At 38.4% G+C, this 26495-nt stretch overlaps 2 protein-coding genes and 2 long non-coding RNA genes across 7 annotated transcripts; 3 read left to right on the top strand and 1 right to left on the bottom strand.

The window, feature by feature from the left end:
* Positions 1-333: 333 nt before the first annotated feature.
* On the bottom strand, positions 334-3192 carry LOC131603396 (protochlorophyllide-dependent translocon component 52, chloroplastic). Its single transcript, XM_058875694.1, has 6 exons — positions 2537-3192; positions 1974-2161; positions 1761-1846; positions 1507-1673; positions 1228-1416; positions 334-1119 (listed from the first exon to the last, which is right to left on the bottom strand). Exons 1-6 carry the CDS (start codon positions 3056-3058, stop codon positions 676-678), a joined length of 1596 nt encoding a protein of 531 aa, XP_058731677.1. The 5' UTR covers positions 3059-3192; the 3' UTR covers positions 334-675.
* A 4965-nt stretch (positions 3193-8157) lies between these two features.
* On the top strand, positions 8158-9501 carry LOC131603395 (uncharacterized). 2 transcript variants are annotated; one of them, XR_009284374.1, is made up of 4 exons: positions 8158-8511; positions 8657-9007; positions 9091-9184; positions 9302-9501. It is a non-coding gene; the product is annotated as an uncharacterized LOC131603395 (long non-coding RNA). The 2 variants fall into 2 exon arrangements; XR_009284373.1 differs by having other exon boundaries at positions 8160-8511; positions 9091-9501.
* Positions 9502-19501: 10000 nt separating this feature from the next.
* Positions 19502-20839, top strand: LOC131603393 (uncharacterized). 3 transcript variants are annotated; one of them, XR_009284372.1, is made up of 4 exons: positions 19503-19849; positions 19995-20345; positions 20429-20522; positions 20640-20839. It is a non-coding gene; the product is annotated as an uncharacterized LOC131603393 (long non-coding RNA). The 3 variants fall into 3 exon arrangements; XR_009284371.1 differs by having other exon boundaries at positions 19502-19849; positions 19995-20522; XR_009284370.1 differs by having other exon boundaries at positions 19504-19849; positions 20429-20839.
* Positions 20840-21800: 961 nt separating this feature from the next.
* LOC131603392 (probable hexosyltransferase MUCI70) lies at positions 21801-26495 on the top strand. Its single transcript, XM_058875693.1, has 7 exons — positions 21801-22164; positions 22332-22645; positions 23358-23426; positions 23519-23718; positions 23850-24265; positions 25650-25834; positions 26017-26495. The coding sequence occupies exons 2-7, from the start codon at positions 22375-22377 to the stop codon at positions 26385-26387; spliced, it is 1512 nt and encodes a 503-aa protein (XP_058731676.1). The 5' UTR covers positions 21801-22164; positions 22332-22374; the 3' UTR covers positions 26388-26495.

Raw genomic sequence — 26495 nt, 5'->3', positions numbered from 1 at the left:
GAATGAGATGAATTCCGTTATGTTCTATTTCATCCATTATTTACAAATTGAAACAATAAAATCTCATTATTTATCATTTCATCCCACTCTATTTCATCACATGCTATGCTATCATTCTAAACATACTCTAGGACTTAAAAGGATAGAACTCAATATCTAGCTAATTATAATTTTAAATATCATTAACCATGTGCTTTGAAGTGTTTAATTTTTGAAGTGTACATAGATCACTTTTGTTATTTGAAAGACATACCAGACTCTCCAGGTAAAATTTGTTAGAGAGGTTCACAATCCATTAAAAGGTAGTACTAATTTTAAGTATAAACATCAAAATTTCTAGAAAGATAATTGTGCCCTCATTTTCATTCATCCAACCAAGAATATAGCAATTCAGGTCACTAAATCACTATGAAAGTGTCATCTGCATGAATTCTTTTAGAAAGCAACATACATCCCTTCCCAGTATTACCACATACAAGAGTGGAATCAAACATATATGCATCTTCAATCGATGTGCCTGTTATGTTATGAACTTAATATGTATCACATACATGTAGGAACATGCTCCAAAACTCCTCTTAAGTACCAACAATTACAGGCTTTGTTTTTGCAGAAATTCACTATATATATACCGGTAACAAAGTTATTGGACAACAATAACTAAGGAAACACATTTCAGCGAAAGGCGTGGTTGTAGTCATGATAACGGAAGTTTTTGTATATGAAGTGAGCTAACAACCGCGACAGCGCGAATGAAAGTACTGCCAGCACAACCATTGAATTTCTTGTTACAGCTGAAGCCACGCCCTGCTTCATTGTAGCAACAATCCCAATTGAAGCAACCGATATAATCTGCAGCATCACTTCCACCACGTTGAGACTCTTATACGCCAAATTGCAACTCTTGCAATTCACCACATGACTCCAGTACCTGTCCATAAGCTGTTCTCTAGGAGGTGTAGGAGGAAGAGCACCGCTATATTTTCCTTTCCAATCAACTTCACCACCTGCATACTTCTTTAACCACTTTCTAAAACCGATCACAAGCGCATCTGCCTTTGTTGGCACAAAACAGGCCTTATGCCAATTAGCTTGACCAACATCCATTATTTTCTTTTCCTGTCAAAAGAATTTAGCAACATTATTTGAAGAATCAAACAACTAAATTGTTTTCTAGGGGTATGTTAATGCTACTTTCGCTTAGTTGAATCTTACAAAAGAAATTACCTCAACATGCAGAAGATATAAATCTGAATCTAGAATCAAGTTTTGTCCAACATGAAACATCCATCGCGGTACAATTTTGTCAATCCACAGTCCAAAGTTTCTTGGGAAGCACCAAATGAGTCTGCTATTACCAGGACTAACAGGGATACAAATAAAGATCAAAGAAAACTTCCTCTGAACCGATGATTTCTGCATAGAAACATATTATGTAACACCTATATAAAAGTGAATACACATTTTTCGTGATATAAGGATCATAATAGCTACTCAGTTTGTTACCTTAGATTCATCAGAAGATGCCGGTTTATTTGGATCACTATATGCATAAAAAATGCTAGGTGGCATAAATTTACTTTTGCTCCAACCCTGATTTGCAGTGAAACCATTGATATCTAACTTTTCAATTGACAATTCAAGTGGTCTTCCTCCTTCTCTATCAGCTTTCTCTGTTAAGTTAATCAAGGCCTAAGTATATGATTGTCAAATATAAAACAAATAGGAACTTGCTGAAGTTAAAAGATTTATCATATAACCTTTTGGTTGTGGAGTTTTCATTAATCCATAATGAGCATATGGAACATGTGAAGGGTCCATGAGGTTTTCAATCAATACTTCATACCTGAAGTTGCGTATCCAATTTATTAGAAGAATATACTAAGCCGATAATATGTTTTTTTCATCTTCCAAAATCAGATCAAATAATGCTAGGCCAAAATATCATACTTTTATCAGTCTTAAAGTCTTACCCGTAAGCAATATCTCGGTTTCCCATTAAGCTAGTAAAAGATGGATCATCAATTTCTGGTATGAATGGTGGTTTTTTTCTTGTAATAATATCTTTGTATTGAGGATCAGTATTTGGCCAAAACCACAAGATATCATTCTGCACAATGCTTGGGTACGCAGCAACACACGCTTTTTTGGATGTATGAATCTGCAATTTTGTTTATGCAAATGTAAATGAGGATGACAAGATAACAAAAACAAACAATGGACGAACAAATTTCCTGCAACACATTCATATTCCATAGTTCTGGTTGATTATGAAACTCTAAACCACTTCTGTTCAATGTACTTGATAGTAGTCAAGTTTGTTCAACTTACTTTTTCAGATATACGGTATCTAAACATAAATCATTTATGTTCAACTCACTTTAACTAAAATCAACTTCACAAAATCCAATATTAGTCGCTCAAAATCAAGGACACTCATTTCATGTAAAAATCACGTTTAGACTCAAAATCAATTTTATAGGAACCAAACATGCACTGCAAATCATAATAATGATGAAGATTGAGTAACAGTTACCGGAGGTCCATCAGAAGGTGCCTGAGGAATGAACTTACAATCACCTGATCCATTAAAACACCAACCATGATACACACACTGCAGCCTACCCCATTGATCAATCCTCCCTTCAGACAAAGGTGCCAATCTATGAGGACAAGCATCATCAAACACTTGCCATGCATCTTCATTCCTGTCCCACCATATAACCACATCAATCCCCATAACCTTCTTGCCATGAGGTGCCCTTTTGTCAAGATCACAAATTGGCATCAAAGGGTACCACTGTGAGTACCAATCAAATTTCTCCGAACCTGTTTCATCTTCTAGCTCATCATCCACTGGAAGGTTAGTGCTAGTATTGGTTAATGGAGAAGGTGATAAGGCAGTAAAAAGCTTGAATTTTGAAGTGTTTCTAGTAAAGAATGGAAGTGTTGAATGGGATTGTGAGTTGAGGAAGATAGATTTTTTGAATAGGGTTGGAGTTTCTAGAGGTGTTGGGATGTGAAGTGAAGTGACAGAGAAAGCTAACATAGCTTCCATTGTTGTGTTGTGCGAAGATTAAGGAAGAAAGTGGTAACACATGAATGCTACTATATGATTTGGTTTAAGAGATGATGAAACTAGAGGCTCACGTTTAGTGTGGTCGTTTATACTATGAAATGAAACACGAGGCTCAGTTTCATCAACACAATTGTCAAGGAAAAATCCATGTTTTGATATTTTAATAGATTCATTATTAATTTTGCGTTTGTATATTGGATCGATTATTAATTAATACTCTCTCTGTTCCTTTTTAAGTGTCGTTTTAGCAAAAAGCTCTTCAACCAAGATAGTGGATTATTAGAGTTAATTTTTCTATTATACTCTTATTTATTTTTCTCTTTCTAAATAAATTAAATCATACACTCTCTTTTTCCAATAACTAATTGAAAAATTTGAGGTGGAGTTCTTGAGAAAATAAGGGTATAAATGACAAATTATAACATTAAATTATAAAAAAACACTTAAATAGGAACAAAAAAATTCTTCTAAAACGACACTTAAAAAGGAACGGAGGGAGTATTACTTACTTTATATACTTTAAATTAGATTTTTTTTTGTGTGTATAAATTTATTATTTTTTATGTGAAAAATATTTTTAAATAAATTGATTTTAGATTAAGGAGAATTATAATGTAAAGAATTACATTTAAATTTAAAAATCAGAAATTTAAATTTTAAATAGAATTAACTTTTGCGACTTAATTAATTTTATTTTAGAAGTATCAAATATATTAAAATTAATTATATACTTTTAAAAATATTTATAAACTTTTTAAAATGAAAGTTAAACTGGGGGTGTTCGCGGTGTGATTTGAGCATTTTTAACGTTAAATGTCATCTGAACTGTAAAAGAACAAATATGTGTTTGGTTTGGTTCGATTGACTTTTAAAAATAAAACCAAATCAAACTAATGTGGTTTCAATTGATTCAGTTGATACCGTTTTTTACAAAAAAAATTATTGAGTCATACATATACTAATACATACAGAGGACAACATAAATTTGAGTTTAGTCATTCATCCCTTATCAAATATTAACAAAATCCATCATATTTAGACAACAACTTCCCATTTAATAAACAAAAATTATATTAGACAAAAGTGGAATAAATAACATTGAACTCTAGAATTTTGTTTTATCATTTATCTGCCCTGCATTGGGGACTATAGTGTGGTTTAACATCTTTAGGGACCGTGCTCGGCCAAAGGTTGGTTCCCTTTTCCTATCCCCAGGTGTAGATCTGGTTTGAGGTTAACGTATCTTGAGCTTCACTACGTGCACTATGGAGTAGCTAACTATCATGAGGAGGTGTACCAACTGTGACTATTTGTGCCTGATTCTTCTTTGATAATGCTTTTGTAACAGAGGATGTCATAAAAAAATTTCAACAAAAAGGCTATTTAATTATTTCTCTCAAAGTATTACATGAAACATTAATTGTCACTCTGAATTCAAACAACTTGAGCGGTATTAAGCTAAAGTACTGTTTGAGCTTGGTTATGTTCTGCATCTCGGGGGTGGTTCCTCGATCAAGGTTTCCAAAGTGTAGGATCTGTTTCACGTGCTAGTTTTGATCCTGTATGGTCTCTCCCAATTGGCTACAAGCTTTCCATCTTCGTCATTCTTTTGTCTGATGTTGGCACACCTTAGTACTAGGTCTCCGGTTTAGAACTCTCTAGGTTAGACTTGTCTATTGTACCTGGCTACGGTCGTTTGCTTCACCATGACGCTCGTGAGGGCAGAAAATTTTCTTATTTATTTGAAAAGATCAACTTCCTCCCTGATTTCTTAGGTGTTGTTTTCTTTTGGAAAAGGGTGTGTCGTTCTCCAGCTAAGCTCCCATATTCCAATAGCAATTACAATTTTATTTCCATCAATGAGTTGAAAGGGCATTTCATCTGCCATCGAGTGAGGTGTGGTCCTATGTGTCCAAAAGACATGTGGGAGTTACTATGTCTAATTTCCATTTCCACCTCTAGTTTTTGTTTCAACTCTCTCAACAAAATTGAGGTTCGTCGTTTCTGAGGATGTTCCACTGATGTAAAATGTTGATTAACCTTTAAATCTTCCAGCATTTTCTTTAAGTTCTTATCCAAGAAATGTGTCTCGTTATTCGTCATTATGGGTTTAAGGATTACATACTTGACCAAGATGTTTTTTTAAAGATCTTTAGGATGTTGGCAACAGTAATCTTTGCTAAAGCCTCTACTTCGACCCACTCCATGAAATAATCTTATGTGGAGCAACGATGTAAATATGACTATTTGTAATTCTAATAATAACTTCATTGATAACTACTTTATTTATGTTGATCATACTCATACTTGTAGGTTCACTCATATATATGGTCATTCTAACCATAAAAACAAACATTTAACTTGTTTGTTTATGGTGATTTTAACATGGTTAAAGACTCTACTGAAAAACAAGGTGGCAACCCAATTTATTTTCAAAGTATCAATCTTTTCAATGACACTATAAATAAGTGTAACCTCAAAGATATTAGTTATGCTGGGGATAAATACCCATGGGCTAACAACCAACTAAATGATAATTTTATTTAAGCTAAGCTTAATAAATTTCTTGTTTCCTAGAATTGGTTGGATAACTTTAGCAACTATTCTAATGCTCATATTCTTAGATATTCTTTTGATCATAACCCTATTATGCGACCAAATACACTTATAGAACAAACATACAAAGCCCTAAAACATCAAAAGCCATAAATTTTAGCACTCAGAATGAATACGTGCAAAAATTACTAACCTGTATTCAATAACGCATTCAATCCTTCACTCCACCTTTGATTTCTCCTTCAGTCACACATTCAATCTTGCAAAATGTTGAAGCTCCCTTCATTTTCGCCTTCACAGCTTGAGTTATAGGGTTTCCTTTTGCGCTTTCTGAAGATTTCTTTTCATTTTACATAACTTATTGATGTTATATCCACATCAACATAGATCAATGCCACGTGTCGCTACCGCGAAAATTAACAGAGTCGCCACTAACATATTTATCCTGAAAAGGAAGGGAATGCCAGCAAACCACAAAAACAAAACAACGGTCTCACGACCAGAGAAGAGGGTAAGGGAGTCGGTTACGCGAGGGGAAGGTACTAGCACCCCTCGCGCCCATCGTACTCGATGGTATCCACGCATGTGTCTAAATCTATGGGTGTGTAAACAAACTACGCTAATCTGGACTAAAATGAATGCAAAATGTAGGGAAAAGAAAGAATTATGCTCGCACGGGCCCTACCCCGCTGCCTACGTATCTGTTTTGCAGAATCAGAGCTACCGTAGCTCGGCTAACTAATTTCTGTTTGTTTTGTGTTTTTTAGGTGAACAAGTTACATTCACACTCCGCTGCTCGACCTTTGGAGACTTATGCTTGGGAATGGAGCGGAAATAACAAGCTCTTAAGAAAAGAAAATCAAAGAGTGTGGTTTGTGTTTTAAAAGAATGCATGAGGAAGACCTAAGCTAAGGGGGAAAGCTTGCTACTTAATGTTATCATACAAAGGGTATCAGTCTAAACTAAACTAATCAACCTACGAGAAAAAGGGGAAGAAAGGAAAACAAACAATATAGCACACAAACGAGCATCCACTCGTGAAGCAAACAAACCAAAGGCACTGGCCAAGTGGTAGAAAGGCGGTCCCGCCATAGCCAAGGGGAGCAGCTCAACCCAAGTCAACCAAGCATCAGACCTCGCGAAAATGATCGGGCCATAGACAAGAAGGCGGACCCTTCTCAGCAACCAAGCCGTCACGGATCATAAAGGAAAACGGTGCGTGCGTACACCGAGCATCAACGTCGAGTGACATGAGCTATAGGAAAGGCGGGGGTCCGACTGCATGAACCCTTTACCTGACATACTCGATAACAAGATCTTTTGCACGTTCGGAAGCAAACAACGCGAGGCGTGCGCATACCAAACAGACTCGATGAGACTAGGCGGGGGTTGATTACGAACCCTTGACCGCATGCCTTCCATGAGGACTTAACGGAGTGCCATATAGGACTTATTACACCGTGACTCCCTGCCGCAAAGCACAAATATAAACACACCAACAAAAACAGAGCCTCTTTCGAGGGCTTGGCCAGATGCATGTCTAGGTCCTACTTCTCATGTTAAAGGATGATGCGGAAAGCGGTAAAAGGGACCAGGAGACAATACCGAACGGATAGCAAATCCGCAGTGAGCTAACAACGCAAGCAGAACTAAGAAACTTCACGTAATCTAACATCCAGCAAAGCCAGGAGTCCAGCATAAGCATCAAAGCGATGCGGTGTGAAAATAAATCACAACCGCTATGTGATGCGTATCAAACACAACCACACAAGCAACCTGCAAGAGAAACACAAGCCAGACGATACAGGAATATACATCTCAATGAATGAGAGATCAGATGACTGGCATCGGAAATAGGTTCGTGTTCCACAAATAAAGTGGAACACGACGCAAGTCGAATCGCAATCGAAAGCTCTCTTGAAGTATCTCGCACATCTCAGCAAACAAATCAGTAATAACAAGGAGGCATGCACCCGCCATAGAAAATAATAGAAATTAAATTCTAAGTAAATTCTAAAGCGAAATCTAACAAGATTAAATTGTTTTTTATGGCATTTTTATCTAAGAAGCAACGGAACAAAACTATGTACAAAACAATTAAATCTAACAAAGAAAATATTACATGTTTTTGTTCATTTTATTATGTCAAAAAAAACAAAACTCAATGACTTTATATTCTATTATCATGTCAAAATATAACAAAAATATCAAGTATTTATCATACTAAAAGAGATAGGAAATAAACTAGTAAAAAAAACTAATCTAAAATAGAAAACTTATGTACACAGGGGGGTTTAACACTGAGATCAGGGGTGCAGTCTAGGTGGAGGGCGCAGGGCCCAGCCAGAATTGGCCCAATGTGATGATTTTTGCTTTTGTTACAACCAAACAATGGAGGTGTATGGGCCAAGAGATGGTGTAAACTTAGCAAATTCGTGTAGAACCCAACAGCAATATTGATCCAATTTTCAGATTTTATTAACCAATTTATCATTATCATCAAATTAAGACTAAACAAATCAGATTAAAGTTCAATTAATGACAATAAACCAAATTAAAACCAAGTGGAAATTAAAAAGGGATTAGGGTTATGTACTGAATTGAAGCCATTCACGTTATGAAGCTTCTTTTCCCGAGCAAATATGGCGGCGGCGGTATTCAAGTTCTTTTCTCCGCTCTCTCACCGATTCAAAGTTCGGCCACCATACTCAAAAGATCTCTCTCACTCGCCTTCCTCTTATCTCAATGAGCAACAAAACGAGCATAGATCGGAGTAGAAGGTAGGTCGAAAAGTGGACTCCCTTGCCGGAGCAATTCCGGTGGTTCTTCGAGTCCGATGAAGGTGATAAGAGAGCCAGCGAAGATCTTCTCGAACGGTAATTCTCACTCTCGTTTTTATTCTTCCTTTCCCTCTTCTTCTTCTACTCGCGATCTAAATCCTTGCGCGGTGGTATTGTTGCAATTGATGATGAATATTGAGTGAAGGTTGAATCGATTGTTAATGATTTGGTGTTGTTGCAGTTGATGATGAATATTGAGGATTAGAGTTATCGCCCCTGCGCTGAATTGCAGATGGATGAACGAAGGTTATTGGCGATGCGAAGTCGAAGTGGATGATGAAGATGATTGAAGCGACCGTGATTATTGAAGTGGAGCAGATTGTTGAATTTAGTCGAAGATTGCTGCAAATCGATGAAGATGGTGAGAGCATTCAAGATAGGCTCGATGATGAACTCCGATTGAAAATGGCGAGGATCAAGATTTAGAGCAAGAGATTTCTGTTATGAGATGATGAATTGATGAAGAGTGGTTCTGCGATGATGAAGACTCCAGAAGAAGATTGAGCAAGAGCAAAAGTTTGTTACGGATTCGGTTACACTCTCTTCTCCAATTCTGTTTTCTGTTATCAATCTTTGTTGATTTTCTTGTTGTGAGGTTTCTAAGATTTTCTGCAGATTTTTGGATGAAGAGGTATGGAGATGATCGAGAATTGAGATTCAAGAGAGAGTGAAGGTCCTCTGCAAAAGTTTGTTACCGATTCAGTTACAGGTTTTTTCTCTGTTAGAGTTTTTTCTCTTCTTTTCCAATTTTCTGATTCTTTTTCCGAATCAGTTTGGTTTAGTTTCTCCATTCTGCAGCAAGTTCAGTTCGGTTTTTTTTGTGTAGGTTCAGTTCCGGTTTTCTCTCGGTTTTGGACGTTCATCACCAAATTGGATCAGTAATGGAGGAAGCCTTTTGTTGAATGCACACAAAGCCTTCTTTTTGTTTAGTTTTTGCTGAAGTTTTGCATTCAATACCCGTATTTGGACTTTGAGTATTTTGTAATGAATGGACTTTAGATTTTGGATATAAAGTCTTTTTTGTAATGAGTATTGAATGTATTGGGACAATAACGTTCCGTAACCTTGTAGACTTTTAACTTCAATGAACAAAACCCCTCCATTATTCAAAACAATCTTCTCTTTTAAATTGAATTTTGAAGTCCCCAACTCCTTTGGCAAATGGCTTGCATACCGTTCCATAGTTAAGGCGTGAACCCAACGAAACGTTTGCCAACACAACATTTGAACTAATGACATGAGTCTTGAAACTTGTGTACCGAAAGACCATATAAATGAACCTTCCATTTTGGCAAGCTTGAACTAATTCTCGACAAATCAGATGCTTAAGAACAAACCGATTAATCCTGAACACAAATCTAAATTCATGTGAATCTCAGTTGAATTAACGATTGCGCACACCATGTACAATGGAACTCTTTATTATTTTTTCCTTTGATTTTTGAACGACGAAATAAACGCCATTTATAACTTATAGCACAAGAAAAGAGGGCAAATTTTGGGGTGCAACAGCTGCCCCTATTCAAACTTCTTGAACCAGACGAGTGAGAAATAAAAGTTTCGAACCGTCGAGGTGGAAGGAGATTGAATACCAGAATGAACTCGAAAATTTGCGCTCTTGATCAATAGAAGATTCCGTCTTGTAATAAGAAGGAATGTACCACCCCGCGAGCAGGGAGAAAAAACTTCAATTGACCTGGATAATTAAATATGCTCCAACTTGTGATAAGAAGGAACGAGCACCCACAGGCAGGGGAAACACTTCAATTGATCTGGGCATCAAGAGAAGGAACATCTCGAATGATCTGAGTATCAGACGTAGCAGATGTCTCCGAACATGCATCGGGATAGATGTCTTAGGTCGATCTGGGAATCGAAGGAGATACATCGGTTGATCTGAATATCAACGGGTAATAAGTATCTCTGATCTGGGAATCATGATCTGGGAATCTGGGCAGACATCTCTTCTGATGCAATTAAATCATCAGGTAGATATTCCTACTAATCTGGGAATTAGTGGCTAGCTCCTTCGTAAGACCACGGGGATCCGGAGGCGGTTCCTTCAACTGAACTGGAAATCAGGATAGGAACAATATCTCTTCCGAACTGTGTACGCCGGGGAAAGAATGCCTTTAAACTGATCTGGACATGATGCCAGAAAATAAGTAGGACAATCTTCATCTGAATGAAAAAGTCAATCAGGCAAACATCTCCATCTGATATGATGATATCAGTGGCTTGCTCCTTCGTAAGACCACGGGGATCCGGAGGCGGCTCCTTCAACTAATCTGAATCTGAATATTAGGATAGGAACAGATGTTTCTTCCGAACTGTGTACGCCGGGTAAAGAAAACGTCCTCAACTGATAGTAAGGTATCAGGACTGGGCAAACGAATTTCTTCTTCTGAACGAACTAAATCGTCAGGGAGTAGATATTTCCAACTGATCTGATGCATCAGAGGGCTTGCTCCTTCGGAAGATCTATAGAGATCCGGAGGCGGTTCCTTCAACTAATCTGAATATCAGGATAGGAACAAATATCTTCCACCGATCTGGGGGCATCGGGAATAAGAATGTCTTTGAACTGATCTGAGCTATGCCAGAAAATAAGTAGAACAATCCTCTTCTGATTCAAAACATCAGGATAAGCGCCTGTAATGACTAGGCGAATATTGCTCTCTAGGGAGCATTTGAATCTGGATAACTTTCCTGTAGAAAGAAACAGATATGATATGATTTATGCATGATGCATGTATGAATGTGTACGGAATAACGTTTCCGAGAAGGAAGACGCTATATGCTTTTTAGAATGCAATGCAAATGATGCATGATTCGAACGTTGCTTGGGGAGACAACGGAGGAGCACTGAATTGCTGAAGAAATCCTTGAGAGATTATGGAACTCTGCGGGGAGGACAAGATGAGTGACCAAGGGTCACAACTACGAGCTGGCAAAGATGGATCAGAAATCTGCTGGAGACGATCAAATCTGGATGCGAGCTCTGTTTGGGGAATAAATCCTGCTTGAGGATATGAACATTCCACTTAACTGCTTGGGGAATACCCTGGCAAACTTCATTAGAGAAGCAAATTCTCGACATTCAGGGATGTGGAGATAAGAGCAAGTCATGGAGATAACTCTAATGGGGAGTAACCGACTTGCTTGTATAGAACGCATTCCGCTGGGGAAATCCTTGAAGGACACAGATTCTGCTGAGGATGCATGTGAAACTCTGCTGAGGAGAGAATTCAGTGGGGAAGATGAATACTTCTACATAACGATCCACTGGGGAGATGAGAGATCCGCTGGGGATAAGGAACTTAACATAAGAACCTTTCATTAAGGCAACTCCACTGGGGAATAAGATGACTCTCTTGGGGAAAACAGGTCAATCTGTTGGAGAGAGAAGCGCTCTACTGGGGAAAATGAGGCATTCGGGCAAGGAACCTCATTAAGAGCTTGTTGGGGAATCAGATACCATTCAATCATGATTCAACTGGGGAAAAGACATCCCACCGAGGAATAAGGCTTCTGAAGCACAGAGATTGCATTGAGCTGTGCTTTGCTGAGGAGATGAGAATCTTGGAACAAAGAAAACCTCATCTGGAAGCACCCAGCTGGGGAATGAGAATCTCTCGCTTGGCTAGATCCTCCAACGCATCGACATGATGCACTCGAAAGGGTGTACCCACAATGGAAAAATGCAAGAGCGAACAGAATTGTCAGACAACTGAGCTTTGAAACTTTCCCTACAAGCAATGGATTCAATGAGTTGACAAGCAAGCATTGATTAGAACACCAAACAAGTATCGGCCGGAGCATCAAACATGCATTGGTTCTACAAGAGAATGCCACCAAGAAGTGGGCTTAATGGGTCAAGCAAGTGTTGACTTCAAAGGGACCAAACAGGCATTGGCTTTCATAGTGTTCTGCATATTCGTATTGATTGTGAGGATGCCAACAAGTATTGAACTTCCAAACACATTGAGGTGTATATGACAACCATCCGTAATCGTTGGAAACTCACGACACGAGGGTCGAAAATGAAACAAACTCACGACTCGAGGGTCGGAAAGAAGGTAAACTCACGACACGAAGGTCGGAAAGGAATCAAACTCACGACACGAGGGTCGGAAAGGAGATAAACTCACGACACGAGCGTCGGAAAGGAATCAAACTCACGACTCGAGGGTTGGAAACTCACGACTCGAGGGTCGGAAAGGACTCAAACTCACGACTCGAGGGTCGGAAAGGAATCAAACTCACGACGCGAGGGTCGGAAAGGAGTCAAACTCAAGACACGAGGGTCGGAAACTCACGACTCGAGGGTCGGAAAGGACTCAAACTCACGACTCGAGGGTCGGAAAGCAAAGGACTTCGATGTCCACATGACATGAATCTGATTAAGGGACACCAATAACCAACGGTTGCAACCTCTGGAAGAGATTTGAAAATTGCACTGAAATGCACAGAGATGCTACCAAAAATTGGACTTTCAGTCTCTGATTGCTGAGGATGACGACCCTGATGGTTCTCAAGTTCATAAGTTGTTTAGCTCACACCTGAACTTTAAACCTAACACCTCCTGATGAGGATAAAATGCCAATGCATAGTGTCTTGCCCCAGCCAATAGGGAATTTGGAGAGATTCCTCTTATAAGGATCATCTTCTGATATCTGTTCATATCAAACTGACTTGCCCCAGTATCAAGAATGTTGGCACCATGCCCCTGATTGACCTGTATTGGAAGTGGTTTCGACTGTGCTTGGGTGAATGCCCCTGATTACTTAACACTTTGAGAGATTCTTCGAATCTTGACCTGATTGCCTCAGATTGAGTGAAAACTTGCTCGACAAAGTATTCAAACGCTTTTGTGCCCCTTAGGGTGATCAAACTTTGAAATATTGCTGCCTCTACTCAACGGAGTTCGGAAGACAACCTGTCCTTTGGGAGGAATAAACTTTTCATCTGAAGTTCATGATGGAAACTTTCTTGATGTCAAGCACTTGTTCATATGCAAAGAAATGTTTATTATGAGAAATATAATTCTAATGCAAAGAGTATGTTTGTCTCGAAGTTTAAAGAAACTTTTTGAAAGGATGTCGTAACACCGTTTTTTTTTTTGAAAGAAAGATGGTGTGATACCAACTCAAGCGTTTAGCGGACCTCCTAGGAGTCAGTTTACCGTATTCTCGTGTATAGTCTGCTTTTGAATTAACCCTGCTTCAATTAGGACTTTCAAGGGTTGTAACGTGGTCAGGTTCACGGTTTGAGAAAAAAGATTTTTAGGCTCAAAATTATTTGGTGCCCACCCCCTTCATGATGTTCTCCAGTCCTAAGTTCAGTTAACTTGACATGAGCATTCATCTTTCAAGAGGAGTTTGAGATGGTTGAGGAATCAATGAGGTATTTGGACACGACAGCCACTTTACCTTTTGTTTTTGGTGTCTGATCACACGACTTTGTTCTTTGCTAAGGATTTTTATTTTGTAATCCTTGTCTTTTCGCTTTAGCCTTGCTTTTCTTTTTTTTTTGTTTCCCTAACTTTTGCCTGGACAAATTCTTTTGAATTTTGATTTGGATGTCCAGCGGGATGCCCTAACTTTTGCCTAAGTCACTTACTTTCAAGTTGTCGACTTAGCGGGCTTTTTCTCTTTTTTTTTTTCATTCTTTTTTCCTTTTTTTCTTTTTTCTTCTTCTTCTTTTTTTTGATTCATTCTTTTTTTTGAACAAGTCGTGTGATCCTGAATCTCAGATTTGTTGGAAGTGATTGTGACTGCCTGAGTCATTGATTGATAAAGAATTACCATTGTGGTATCCTCATATTTTGACCTCCTGGTGTGAGGGATAAACCACAGCGGCTTTGATGTTGGTCTCGACCTCCTGATGTGAGGGATAATAATGATGTCTCAACCTTCTGAGGTGAGGGATAATCGTTGTGGATTTGACTTTCCTCAATCTGTTGAAAGATAGCCATTGTTGTATCCTTAGATGTGCGCTCCTGATGAATTTTGAATGCTCGATCAGGTTAACTGAACACTACCCGCCCCTGGGTAAATGTGAGGGTTTTTTCACATAGAAAAGAAACTCCTACTTCAAGGCTCAAAGGGGTTAACGAAGGTTTCACTCCCTTATATCTCCAGTGTTTGGGGATTTGAAGCAATGCCTGTACATCATCAACAGGGTTCTACTCAAAAGCATACCAATTGAGGTTCTTGGTATTATGTTCATCATCCTCCCTACAGAGTTATCATGCTTTATTGACAAGAGTTGAGTATCACAAAAAGCATAGAAAACATATAAGAGCAAAAGCGAATGGATTTTTTAAGACAAACATATCCAATGCATTATGATTATAGTTCAAAAATAAACAAGTTTTGCATGCAACAGTATTGAACAAAGCAAGAAAGCTTAAACATGAACATGCATGATGAATTAGGAATTGCCAATGTTGAGGAGATTCTCTCCGTATGGACTTATTGCTTCAGAAGATCCACTGAGTCGGAGGAAAACTTCAATTCTGGACTTCAGGAGTGCATGTGATAGCCTCAGTGTCAATCAGGTCTTGTACCTTGTCTCAGAATGACTGACAGCCTTCAATCAGATAACCAAGTGCCCCCAGAGCGGAAAGTACACCAAGCACTACTTTAGAACACTTTAGATCACTTCCTGGAAGAAGATTTTAGCGAGGCCATATGAAAGTTTTAAGTGCTCAGCTTTAGGGATTTGAGATGTGCCAGTGGTGCACAAACTCAAGATACAAGGCGTCTTGCTTATCCCTCGGTCGGGAGCCCCAAATATCGCGACTGGAGTTTGTAGAATGCTTTAGGAATTTGAGCGGCCAATGATGCAAACTCAAGAACACGGAGTCTTGCTTATCCCTCGGTCGGGAGCCCTAAATATAGCTGCTGAAACAGAAAACACCATCATGAATGGAGGAAACTTGTATTACTATCAGCGAACAACAATAACCTCTGACGCTTGGCTATCAAAGTCATTACTTGGAACACACAATAGCTGTTGTGAAGGAAACCTCTGGCAGTACCAATTGCAAGTGATTCTCATGAGTTACTTCCTCGAGGAAGAACAAACATTCTACTTGCAGCAAATGAAATGGGATTGACCAGTAGAAACCAATATGAATAAACTCAAACACCTCTGCATCAATCATGTCTGGATTCCTTGTACCTCAACACCTTGTAAAGCTTGACATTATGATAAGGTTCCCCGAGAATGGAAAACACCGAGTATTGTCATCGAAATCAGGAGAGTTATCTGTGGTGGGAAAGATCCAAAGCAATGAACCTTAACCAACTGAAATTCCATCAAGCAGGGAAGCCATTGGACATAAGGCATTACGATTCTCATCAGATTGTTTCTCTTACTCTTTCCGTCTCTGTTGACAAGCAAAGGATACTGAATAGGAAACTCCAGGAGGAGGTGACCTAGGATATGAAACAGAACCTTGAGAATGAGAGGTGTCTCTGCAGAACTCTTTTGATTATTATCTTGCAGAAGATTCTGGCGAAGTCACACGGAATTTGTAATGCTTTAGGGATTCGAGCAATGCAAATGGTGCAATACTCAAGATAGACAATGTCTTGCTTATCCCTCGTGCGGGAGCCCCAAGCAACTTCAGAGACTTGTAGATACTAACATCATAACCAGGTGCCCCAGAATAGAACTCACACCTAATGTCATCATCATCAAGCATAGAATCTGTAAACAACCACATAGTACAAAGCTTAACCAATTGCAAATAAAGCAAGCTTGGAAGCAAGTGAGCATAAGACAAGTCTTCAACAAGAACCTCAACTGAGCTTTCCTCTTGATCACCCCACAAAGTTGTTTCATGACTCATCTTTGAACACACAATAAGAACAAATCAAGTCTCTGAGTATGGTGAGAGTACCAAGTCTGAATAAGAAATCCTCAATCCTGAACACCTGTTATGCATGAAATATATGAGATGCATGATATGCGTGAAATGCCATGTTCATTCGATTTCCAAGGAATCCTCATGTTTTGATTTTTAGCAAGAGATGAAAGAGCTTGACACGAGGCTTAAAGATATGATTCCTTGAAAATGGAAGGAACATGTATGCTAGTTATTTTTTTGTACATCATTTTTTGGAAAGTAAATATGCAATGATGCAAAGTGGTGGGAACCACAATACTGGATATATCTGGGATGCCGAGAGATCACACGGCACAAGATCAAAGGTTCGGCATAGGTTCGGACCACCACACGAACCACAAGTCACCAACGGAACAAGTTTCTATCGGAACCAGAACATATAGTCACCAACACACTGAAGTAGAACATAGATTACCACTCGAACAAGAACCATAGTACCCCACGAACAGGAACCAATAGTACACTCGAACAAGAACAGCGGTAACCCACGAACAAGAACATCGGTAACCCACGAACAAGAACAGCGGTCACCAACAATGTACCTGTTAAATGATCATTGATTCCCGCCCCACTCACGGGTGAATCTAGGCCAAGGTAGGTCAAAAAAGCCAACAGAGGATCGAATGTAGGCGTTATCATACGATATTGCCTCATTCCACCAAGCTCTGCCCGTGGATACGTGATCAGATCAATCAGGCATACGCCTTCTGTCCGTCACGGCCACTCTATTCCTAATTCCTATGGTATCACTCATAGCCTGGGTATTGGGCCTTTTACCTCTTGAAACACCCACCCACAGATAGAAATCCAGACAGTCCAGAATATGATGCAGAAAAGTAAAAGCGCACATAGAATGCAATGCAAACAGATAAATATGCAAAGCAATAAAAACACCCAATGATAAACACACAAGCGCTAGGATCGACTCGCTAGGTCCGGACCAGCAACAGGTCGAGACGTCCCCAGCAGAGTCGCCAGCTGTCGCTACCGCGAAAATTAACAGAGTCGCCACTAACATATTTATCCTGAAAAGGAAGGGAATGCCAGCAAACCACAAAAACAAAACAACGGTCTCACGACCAGAGAAGAGGGTAAGGGAGTCGGTTACGCGAGGGGAAGGTACTAGCACCCCTCGCGCCCATCGTACTCGATGGTATCCACGCATGTGTCTAAATCTATGGGTGTGTAAACAAACTACGCTAATCTGGACTAAAATGAATGCAAAATGTAGGGAAAAGAAAGAATTATGCTCGCACGGGCCCTACCCCGCTGCCTACGTATCTGTTTTGCAGAATCAGAGCTACCGTAGCTCGGCTAACTAATTTCTGTTTGTTTTGTGTTTTTTAGGTGAACAAGTTACATTCACACTCCGCTGCTCGACCTTTGGAGACTTATGCTTGGGAATGGAGCGGAAATAACAAGCTCTTAAGAAAAGAAAATCAAAGAGTGTGGTTTGTGTTTTAAAAGAATGCATGAGGAAGACCTAAGCTAAGGGGGAAAGCTTGCTACTTAATGTTATCATACAAAGGGTATCAGTCTAAACTAAACTAATCAACCTACGAGAAAAAGGGGAAGAAAGGAAAACAAACAATATAGCACACAAACGAGCATCCACTCGTGAAGCAAACAAACCAAAGGCACTGGCCAAGTGGTAGAAAGGCGGTCCCGCCATAGCCAAGGGGAGCAGCTCAACCCAAGTCAACCAAGCATCAGACCTCGCGAAAATGATCGGGCCATAGACAAGAAGGCGGACCCTTCTCAGCAACCAAGCCGTCACGGATCATAAAGGAAAACGGTGCGTGCGTACACCGAGCATCAACGTCGAGTGACATGAGCTATAGGAAAGGCGGGGGTCCGACTGCATGAACCCTTTACCTGACATACTCGATAACAAGATCTTTTGCACGTTCGGAAGCAAACAACGCGAGGCGTGCGCATACCAAACAGACTCGATGAGACTAGGCGGGGGTTGATTACGAACCCTTGACCGCATGCCTTCCATGAGGACTTAACGGAGTGCCATATAGGACTTATTACACCGTGACTCCCTGCCGCAAAGCACAAATATAAACACACCAACAAAAACAGAGCCTCTTTCGAGGGCTTGGCCAGATGCATGTCTAGGTCCTACTTCTCATGTTAAAGGATGATGCGGAAAGCGGTAAAAGGGACCAGGAGACAATACCGAACGGATAGCAAATCCGCAGTGAGCTAACAACGCAAGCAGAACTAAGAAACTTCACGTAATCTAACATCCAGCAAAGCCAGGAGTCCAGCATAAGCATCAAAGCGATGCGGTGTGAAAATAAATCACAACCGCTATGTGATGCGTATCAAACACAACCACACAAGCAACCTGCAAGAGAAACACAAGCCAGACGATACAGGAATATACATCTCAATGAATGAGAGATCAGATGACTGGCATCGGAAATAGGTTCGTGTTCCACAAATAAAGTGGAACACGACGCAAGTCGAATCGCAATCGAAAGCTCTCTTGAAGTATCTCGCACATCTCAGCAAACAAATCAGTAATAACAAGGAGGCATGCACCCGCCATAGAAAATAATAGAAATTAAATTCTAAGTAAATTCTAAAGCGAAATCTAACAAGATTAAATTGTTTTTTATGGCATTTTTATCTAAGAAGCAACGGAACAAAACTATGTACAAAACAATTAAATCTAACAAAGAAAATATTACATGTTTTTGTTCATTTTATTATGTCAAAAAAAACAAAACTCAATGACTTTATATTCTATTATCATGTCAAAATATAACAAAAATATCAAGTATTTATCATACTAAAAGAGATAGGAAATAAACTAGTAAAAAAAACTAATCTAAAATAGAAAACTTATGTACACAGGGGGGTTTAACACTGAGATCAGGGGTGCAGTCTAGGTGGAGGGCGCAGGGCCCAGCCAGAATTGGCCCAATGTGATGATTTTTGCTTTTGTTACAACCAAACAATGGAGGTGTATGGGCCAAGAGATGGTGTAAGCTTAGCAAATTCGTGTAGAACCCAACAGCAATATTGATCCAATTTTCAGATTTTATTAACCAATTTATCATTATCATCAAATTAAGACTAAACAAATCAGATTAAAGTTCAATTAATGACAATAAACCAAATTAAAACCAAGTGGAAATTAAAAAGGGATTAGGGTTATGTACTGAATTGAAGCCATTCACGTTATGAAGCTTCTTTTCCCGAGCAAATATGGCGGCGGCGGTATTCAAGTTCTTTTCTCCGCTCTCTCACCGATTCAAAGTTCGGCCACCATACTCAAAAGATCTCTCTCACTCGCCTTCCTCTTATCTCAATGAGCAACAAAACGAGCATAGATCGGAGTAGAAGGTAGGTCGAAAAGTGGACTCCCTTGCCGGAGCAATTCCGGTGGTTCTTCGAGTCCGATGAAGGTGATAAGAGAGCCAGCGAAGATCTTCTCGAACGGTAATTCTCACTCTCGTTTTTATTCTTCCTTTCCCTCTTCTTCTTCTACTCGCGATCTAAATCCTTGCGCGGTGGTATTGTTGCAATTGATGATGAATATTGAGTGAAGGTTGAATCGATTGTTAATGATTTGGTGTTGTTGCAGTTGATGATGAATATTGAGGATTAGAGTTATCGCCCCTGCGCTGAATTGCAGATGGATGAACGAAGGTTATTGGCGATGCGAAGTCGAAGTGGATGATGAAGATGATTGAAGCGACCGTGATTATTGAAGTGGAGCAGATTGTTGAATTTAGTCGAAGATTGCTGCAAATCGATGAAGATGGTGAGAGCATTCAAGATAGGCTCGATGATGAACTCCGATTGAAAATGGCGAGGATCAAGATTTAGAGCAAGAGATTTCTGTTATGAGATGATGAATTGATGAAGAGTGGTTCTGCGATGATGAAGACTCCAGAAGAAGATTGAGCAAGAGCAAAAGTTTGTTACGGATTCGGTTACACTCTCTTCTCCAATTCTGTTTTCTGTTATCAATCTTTGTTGATTTTCTTGTTGTGAGGTTTCTAAGATTTTCTGCAGATTTTTGGATGAAGAGGTATGGAGATGATCGAGAATTGAGATTCAAGAGAGAGTGAAGGTCCTCTGCAAAAGTTTGTTACCGATTCAGTTACAGGTTTTTTCTCTGTTAGAGTTTTTTCTCTTCTTTTCCAATTTTCTGATTCTTTTTCCGAATCAGTTTGGTTTAGTTTCTCCATTCTGCAGCAAGTTCAGTTCGGTTTTTTTTGTGTAGGTTCAGTTCCGGTTTTCTCTCGGTTTTGGACGTTCATCACCAAATTGGATCAGTAATGGAGGAAGCCTTTTGTTGAATGCACACAAAGCCTTCTTTTTGTTTAGTTTTTGCTGAAGTTTTGCATTCAATACCCGTATTTGGACTTTGAGTATTTTGTAATGAATGGACTTTAGATTTTGGATATAAAGTCTTTTTTGTAATGAGTATTGAATGTATTGGGACAATAACGTTCCGTAACCTTGTAGACTTTTAACTTCAATGAACAAAACCCCTCCATTATTCAAAACAATCTTCTCTTTTAAATTGAATTTTGAAGTCCCCAACTCCTTTGGCAAATGGCTTGCATACCGTTCCATAGTTAAGGCGTGAACCCAACGAAACGTTTGCCAACACAACATTTGAACTAATGACATGAGTCTTGAAACTTGTGTACCGAAAGACCATATAAATGAACCTTCCATTTTGGCAAGCTTGAACTAATTCTCGACAAATCAGATGCTTAAGAACAAACCGATTAATCCTGAACACAAATCTAAATTCATGTGAATCTCAGTTGAATTAACGATTGCGCACACCATGTACAATGGAACTCTTTATTATTTTTTCCTTTGATTTTTGAACGACGAAATAAACGCCATTTATAACTTATAGCACAAGAAAAGAGGGCAAATTTTGGGGTGCAACACCACGTGAACACTTTATTTTGATTTTGACTAACGAAATCAACCAAAAGGACCAATGGGGCGCTATTTTAATAATTAAATGATCAATTTGACCATTTAAAAAATTAAGAAAGCAAATTAGACCTCGAGGTAAATATAGAGGAGAGACATTCTTACTCAAATAATAAGTGTAGAAGAGTTACTCAAAATCTTAACCATTGATTTTTATTAATTTAACGTTTTAATTGATCATTTAATCTAATCATTTTTGAAAATATTTTTCTATATAAAAAATCAATTAAAGCACTTAGATTAATGAAAATTAAGGGTTAAGAATATTCCTCCCATGAGATAGGATTTGTAATAACTCTTTTATATTAATGATTCAAAATTATTTTAAATATTTAAAAAAATCATAAATTATTTTAAAAAATAGAAGATTTTTTTTTTTTAAAAGTTAAAACAAAGTATCAGTATTAGTAATCTCCTTTCTCTCGTTATCTCTCTCTCTTCCCCTTTTTTCATCATTAACATTAATGATTCAAAATTTCTTCCATTCTGAAAAAAAAAGATTATAATCCACTCAAGACTCGATCTAACGACTATCAATTGACACAACCTTTTCTCCTTCTTATTCTTAAACGCCTCTTCCAACGCAACGACTCTTCAACTCCGACAACCCTCATCTTTAACATATCGCCACTGTATCATCCACAAGCGAAGCCACTCTAGTTCGTACGTTGTTGTTTCATAGATCTCGACACGCCCCAACGCGGGATCTGAATCGGAGAACGTGTTTCGTCGTAGGAGACGGAGAAAGAAGAACCTCCGGCGGCGAGACTGTCCGGTGGAGAAGACAAAAGGTGATTTTTAAAGGAGTCATTGATAAAGTTTTAATTTTTAATTGAATCCCTTTCAAGGAATTAATGGGGTTATTAGTTGCTAATATAGATTAACCTATTTTATTGTTTTCTCTCTTAATTATGCCAAAAAATTATACTTTTTTCTTACATTTCCTGCACTATGACAGTGATGATAATGATGGTGATGATAGCTTGAAGAAAGAATCGAATATGGAGGGTGATCTTCAAAAGTCTAAATCTTTGCGCCTTAATCGAAGAGGAGACAGAAGCAATCAAAATCTTCAAGCCAAAGGTGATGTAGATTTTGAAGTGGGAATCTTTTCTTCAGGGAGGGTACCCCAAGATTACCCTATGAAGATTGTTTGGAAGAAAGGGTTTATTCGATTGATTCTTGTTGGAGGGATCTTGTGGATGTTGTTAATTCTTATTGCATTGTTGTTCCATATCTGGTCTTGTCAAACTTCTGTCTCCTTTTTATCAGGTTAGCAAAATTTTTTCAACATAGTCGTCACTAGTTATTGGTTAACCCTTCTTAGGTCAATATTTGTCATAGTAATATATAGACTCTTCATCTAATTGTCTCATAATGTGATATATTGGGAATTAGGTATAAGAAGGGGATTTGTCTGTGTACTTTTCTTATACTTTATCTAAATTTACTTGTTTGAGACTAGCTTTCAAGTATAAATCTGATCTGTCGATTTAGATGCAAATTTGATATGCACAGGAATATAGGATAATGACTTTGTTGGTGGGAGGTTCTGTTAGATTATTAAATGGCATGCTTTAAGGAAGGGTTGTTAAACAAAAAAACATTCATTGTCTTTTTATTTGGATAGTGCCTATAGTGAAGAAGATGGTGGAAAATAGACTTAGGTGGTTTGAGCATGTAGAGAGAAGACTGGTAGATTCTGTAGTAATGAGGGTAGACCATATTGAGATAAGGCAAACAGTTAGAGGAAGAGGAAGATCTAGAAAGACTATAAGAGAAATTATTAAGAAAGATTTCGAGATTAATTATTTGGATAGAAACATGGTCCTTGATAGAACATTATGGCGAAAGCTGATCCATGTAGCCGACCCCACTTAGTGGCATAAGATTTGGTTGTTGTTGTGTCTTTTTATTTTCTGTATCAAGACTACAATATTATGTCTTATTTCTAAAAACATAGCTATTTTTGCTTGACCTGCAGCCATGTGTAACAAAAATAGCAAGGTTTACACCATGTTAGACACTATGGGACTTGTAACAAAACCTCACAGTAAGATTTTGGAATTTTTTTGTCCATTCATTTTTTTAGACTTCATCAATTAAAAACTGATGTTTGATGTTGATGCTGCATGTTACTTTTAGGATGTCCGATTCCTGTTTCCAATGACCCTGATAAAATAGTTATCCCTACTGGAAGAACTTCTGATAAAATTGTCAAAGATTTATCGTATGTTACCGAAGATGAGGTTCCAAATGATAGTTCCGAGTCGTCTCCTCTATTTGGAGGCCATATTAGTTGGAAACAGAGGGAGTATAGTTTCAAACTAAAGTCAAATATGAAGGTAAATCAATGGTAATGATTTTATAATTGTTATTAAGCTTAATCTAATTGCAATTGCTTCACAATTCTGTAAGATTTTCTTGTGATTGCATTCCTTAATGCCCTATGTTTCACATGTTCTCCACCCCTTAGGTGCACTGTGGATTTATCAAAGGTGGCGGTGCTGAAATGGATCCCGTAGACATAAATTATGTTAAGAAATGTAAATTTGTTGTTGCATCTGGCATTTTTGACGGCTATGATATACCTCATCAGCCGTCAAATATAAGCCTTCGCTCAGAGAAACTTTTTTGCTTTCTTATGGTTGTGGATGAGGTATCTCTGAAATTCATGAGGGAAAATAGTACTGTGAAAGAAGACAATGCAGGTGGAAAATGGGTGGGCATTTGGCGACTTATTCTTCTTAAGAATCAGCCCTATGATGAACCAAGAAGGAATGGGAAGGTTCCGAAAATAATAACACACAGGTTATTTCCTCAAGCACAATATAGTATATGGATTGATGGTAAAATGGAGCTGGTAGTTGATCCGTTGCTTATCCTCGAGAGGTAATGATTTCTGCTACCTTAGTTTATCTTTGTTGGATTGGATATCTTTTGCGCTATCATCTGTCTCTTATATTTTCAACTATGAAGTTGATGCATTTTTTTGGATAGGTTACATACAGTAGTCGAATCCCTGTCTTTTAATACCTTCAAGGCTTCAACCCTTTGCTCAAACTAGTTGAGCTATCTAATGCCCCCGTGGAGACGTATATTAAGAAAATTATTTTGTTGCTGAGGATTTACTTGTCAATTGTGTTTGTAGATTTCTTTTGGGAAAAGTATTGCTTGACTTTTGATAATAGACTTTCTAAGTTTCCCCATATGATTTAGTTTCGAAGATGATTTCGAGGAAAAATAAAGCTCACCTTATTATACGGAGTGCAAATGGAATTTCAATAATTAATACACTTAAAAAGTGCACTATGTTTCTTATATTTAGGACCCAAAGAATAGCCTAAATGTCTTATATATAGGATCGGACGGAGTAAAAAATTGTTATTTGGAACTGATAAATATTGCTTTCTAGTAGAACAGAATACTGCTAGTTTCTTAAAATTCATGGAGCTGTGATTCTCTGCTATCCTGCTATTTACCCTATAGCGGCTGCTATAGTGTTCTCACTGCTAAGGCTCTTCCCGTAGCGGTCGGCCTCCGCTCCACTATAGAGGGATAGCGCTGCTATTGGCCGCTATTGACTACTTTGGTTGACACTTAGATTCCTTGTGTAGTATAGTCGCATATCTAATTCCTCTGGGAAACACTAGTACATTCAAATTGTACTGCCTGGAGGGATCATTGTTTCCAAAATATAAAGCGGGATAACCTTGAAAAACGTTTATATTTTAGCCAACAGGAGAAGCAGCACTTAAGCTATTGGCTTAATGTTGCACATTGATTTTTCTTCTCCAGAGATTACAAGCATAGCTGTAAAACCTACCCACCACCATGTCTGTGCAAGACTTTTTGTTTCTCATACAGTGTTGTATAGGATTTTCCATTTTGAAGACAACACCACAGGCGGTCTAAATAGTATATTATAGTGTAATTTTAACAATGTTAGATTCTTTAGAGAGTAAATAGTAACATATACTTGCTGGGATGAAAGGAAGACATTCTTGTTGGAAGTAGCATAAGTAAAGAGAGGAGATCAAATGGAGGGTAGTCAAACTGCTAGAGGTAGAGGGAGACCTAGTAAAACTATGAGAGAAACTATTTAGAAAGATTTCAAGTTAAATGAGTTGGATATAAACATGATTTTTGATAGAACATAATTGTGTATAGTTTGATTCATGTATGTAGCCAATCCTATTTAGTGGGAAAAAGTTTAGTTGTTGTTGTTGTAGGTTTTATGGATGACTCACTTTGTATGACAATCTTTACTTTGCAGATACCTATGGCGAGGGAAAAATACATTTGCCATTGCTCAACATAAGCATCATCGTAGTATATACGAGGAGGCTGATGCAAACAAGAGGCGAAAGCGATACGCGCGGCCCCTTATTGATCTCCACATGAAAATATATTATTACGAGGGGATGCAACCATGGAGTTCAAGTAAAAAGACTATTAGTGGTAAGACAGGAAATGCGCATTTTATTTATTTATTGTATTTCGACAATTTTGGCATGTCATTCTGTGTCTGACTTCTAAGATGACAAATCTTTCTTACATTTTTGCTCGAGCCACGGAAATCTGTCAAAAAAGTATCACGAAAAGTAAGCACATGTACTTAACAGTAGTTTCTAATGTTTCAGATGTACCAGAGGGAGCAATTATAATTCGAGAACATACTGCGGTGAATAACTTGTTTAGCTGCTTGTGGTTTAACGAGGTTCACCTCTTCACGCCGAGAGATCAACTGAGTTTTGGCTATGTTGCGTACAGATTAGGGGACGCGTTTGATTTCTTCATGTTTCCAAACTGTGAATACAACTCGATATTTGTGTTGCATCCTCACACAAGAGAGCACTCTTCTCCCATAGAATGGGTTAAAGAGCTGGATCAACTTAAAAAGAATAGCAATTTAAAAGAAAGTAGGGGAGGATTAGGCTTGTTTACACCTTATCCTGGGGATCTTAGTTCAGTTGTTCTGCCACAAATAACAAGAACATCAAAAGCTGGATGACATTTTTGTTTATTTTGTAGTAACATATTTGTTATATGTATTTTTTTATTTTGAAGAATTTTTTGATCATAATTAATGGAAGTAAAGCTTATTTTGAGAGTTTAGAAA

The sequence above is a fragment of the Vicia villosa genome, linkage group LG5 (genome assembly GCF_029867415.1).
Source record: "Vicia villosa cultivar HV-30 ecotype Madison, WI linkage group LG5, Vvil1.0, whole genome shotgun sequence".
NCBI classification, from domain to species: domain Eukaryota; kingdom Viridiplantae; phylum Streptophyta; class Magnoliopsida; order Fabales; family Fabaceae; genus Vicia; species Vicia villosa.
The sequence above is the reverse complement of the archived record's forward strand: the minus strand, read 5'-3'. Positions and strand labels throughout refer to the sequence as shown.